Source organism: Sinocyclocheilus anshuiensis, unplaced genomic scaffold (genome assembly GCF_001515605.1).
Source record: "Sinocyclocheilus anshuiensis isolate Anshui unplaced genomic scaffold, SAMN03320099.WGS_v1.1 scaffold130, whole genome shotgun sequence".
Lineage (NCBI taxonomy): Eukaryota > Metazoa > Chordata > Actinopteri > Cypriniformes > Cyprinidae > Sinocyclocheilus > Sinocyclocheilus anshuiensis.
The window spans coordinates 630,221-632,903 of NW_015544207.1; the positions used below are offsets into that span (position 1 = coordinate 630,221).

Consider the following 2,683-nt stretch of genomic DNA (forward strand, 5'->3'; position numbering starts at 1 on the left):
GTGTGTGTGAGCCGTCTTATGAAACAGAAGTGAGAACAGAGAGATGTCTGAGCTGTTAGATCAGACACCTGAAATTTCATGCTCTCACTTTCACTCTAACAAGACTGGCCCACTGTAGTCCTCCAGGGACCTGCAGCCCGTTCCTGCATTACCTATTCTCTCCATCCCTTTCTCTTTTCTCCATCTCTTTCTTTCGCTTTTCATGTCAGGCTTTATTCGTCCATCTGCTTTTCTGCTTTGATCAAGGAACAGTCTGTCGTTACATACCTTCACACTTTTGCAAGCAAGAAAAACGCCTAACTTTCAAACCAAGAAAAAGGGAAAATTGCACCTACAGAAAGTGTTGTTTGTGTGCACATGCTATCTGCATTGTTTTAACACCTTATTTACTTAAAGAGATAGTTCACCCCAAAATTTAATTCTGTCATCATTTCTCACCCTCATTTTAAAGAATGTTGGTAGCCAGACAGTTGCTGGTATGTTGCTTCCATTGTAATTTTTTTCCATACTATGGAAGTCAATGGCTACCATCAACTCTTTTGATGTTACATTTTTCAAAATATTTTCTTGTGTGTACAACAGAAAAAATAAATTCATACAGGTTTGGATTGACATGAGGATGAGTAAATGACAGAATTTTCATTTTTGGGTGAAATATCCCTTTAACCTCTCAACTGTCACGCTAATCATCCTAAATTAGATATATTTTGAAAGCTTGAAACACTTAAAATTAATCTTGTGAAAACTATTTTGTTACTATGAAAATTATACTTTAAATGCTTTTGGCGGGCTCCTCCCTCTAGTGAGCAGTGTCAAGTGCCATGTTACAAAATTTGCTACAGTATTTTATAATCAAAACTTTTAAAAATCTTGACAAAACACATCGTTGGAATGGTCTGAGTCTCAAAGTTCTATATTTGGTGATTATTTTGTGGTAGAAGTAATACTGTGACAGAAAAGTATAACTTTTTGACAGGGAAATGCATCAAAAAGTTCAATTGAGTGTGAGTGTCACCCGGTGACTATTTTTGATATAGCGCCTAAAATCTCACAGGAACCTCTTTTTTTTTTTTTTCTTTTTTTTTGTGATATCAACTTCAAATTTGGAACATAACCGAGTTAGATACATGGCTTTGATTGTATAGCAATTTTACATTCCAAAGTACTTTGTAAAATATTTATTTTATGAGAAAATAGCCTTTTTTTAGTGCAGTACATTTACATGTACATTTCATAATACACATTGTTACACAAGTAGTTTTACTTTACAGAAATCATGCTTTACATCTGCATTTAGCCGATTAGAGCTGGTTTTTGCAATATAGTATATGCACTTTACATAATGTATGTATGCAGATAAAGTTGGATATTATTCACATCCAACTTTATATATTCGGCAATAATATTGTTACATTATGCAATAAAAATAAAAGTCATGGAGTTGAAATTTGCTATATAGATTTACATGAGTGTACTGTATGTATGCGGGTAAGTGGGATATGATATATATATATATATATATATATATATATCAAACTTTACATATAGAGCTGTGCAATAACACAGTCTACATTTTGTGATGATATAAAATAGCACCTGGAACAAAATGCTGGATTGGCCCTCATCGCTTCTTTCATTTACCAGCCATGTCTTTAACTACAAGGCCACTAGAAAGACGACTAAAAAGAAAGGCATGTTCCCCTCATCTCTCTGATAGTGTGCAGCCCTAAGCGCTCTGTTACTTATGTTCCTCATTAACGAGGCTTTTAACGAGGTGGATTTGTGATAATTACAGCTGAGTAAGAATGCCGACACGAGGCGGGGGGTTAATTTTCACCTTTACTTCCGGCGTATAAGCACACTCATCCACGCACACAGTCATCACGGCGAAAAGTTAATGGGTGTTGATGGTGTCAAACAAATTGTGTTCGTGAGCAGACACTGTCAAATACAGTTCAGTCACAGAGGAACGAGCTAAGAATATTTTATAAGAATGAGTAAGATATTTTGCCTTGAGTCACATCAAGAGAGCTGGCTTTCTATGGTACCATATGGTAATGCTACTGTACTTTGCATCATGTTTTTGTATGATAAAATATTATCTTGGTACCTTTAAAGAAAAATCATGATATTACCCTGGTACCATGTCCAAGCAACTGTGGCAATACCGTACCTTTTGTTACTGTATATGAATCATCTTTGAGAGTAAAACTGCATGATGTCCCTCTTTGTCTGTGTGTCTGCAGAAGTGGCAGTGTGTTGAAGACACCACAGGAAAGTTGAGGTTGTCTAAATGCAAAGGCATGGCCAGTCTGTCTGCAGTGCAGAAGCCGTCTGTATCCAGCATCAAAGCACAGATTTATCTGCAGAGCATGAGCACTGATGCCAGCGTGAACTCTGAGCCTCAAGGCTGCAACTGTGAACCCACAAGCTACAGACTGAGCACCTTCTCCAAGAATAAACTGTTCTCCAAAAAGAGTGAGTATGACTAGATACTGAGCTACAAACACACGCAGCAACAAGTCCTCCAAAAAATCATGCAGGAGGCATTAGCTGAATTATTCTCTGTGCCTCTGCTGCCCTCTAGTGGAGGTGGGGCGTAAAAGAAAATGGACTTCTAATTAATATTATCAGAATTGCTGTACAATCCTTATTTTTTACTGTCAGGAAATTTTTAATATGT

The 2,683-nt window shown here is 36.8% G+C and overlaps 1 protein-coding gene across 1 annotated transcript in view; it reads left to right on the top strand.

The window, feature by feature from the left end:
• The window catches only part of LOC107696928 (extracellular sulfatase Sulf-2-like), a 37,851-nt gene that overhangs the window by 24,085 nt on the left and 11,083 nt on the right, over positions 1-2,683 (top strand). Inside the window, exon 8 of the mRNA XM_016497501.1 lies at positions 2,247-2,478. Within this exon, the coding sequence (XP_016352987.1) occupies positions 2,247-2,478 (232 nt within the window). The remainder of the gene's footprint in view (positions 1-2,246; positions 2,479-2,683) is intronic.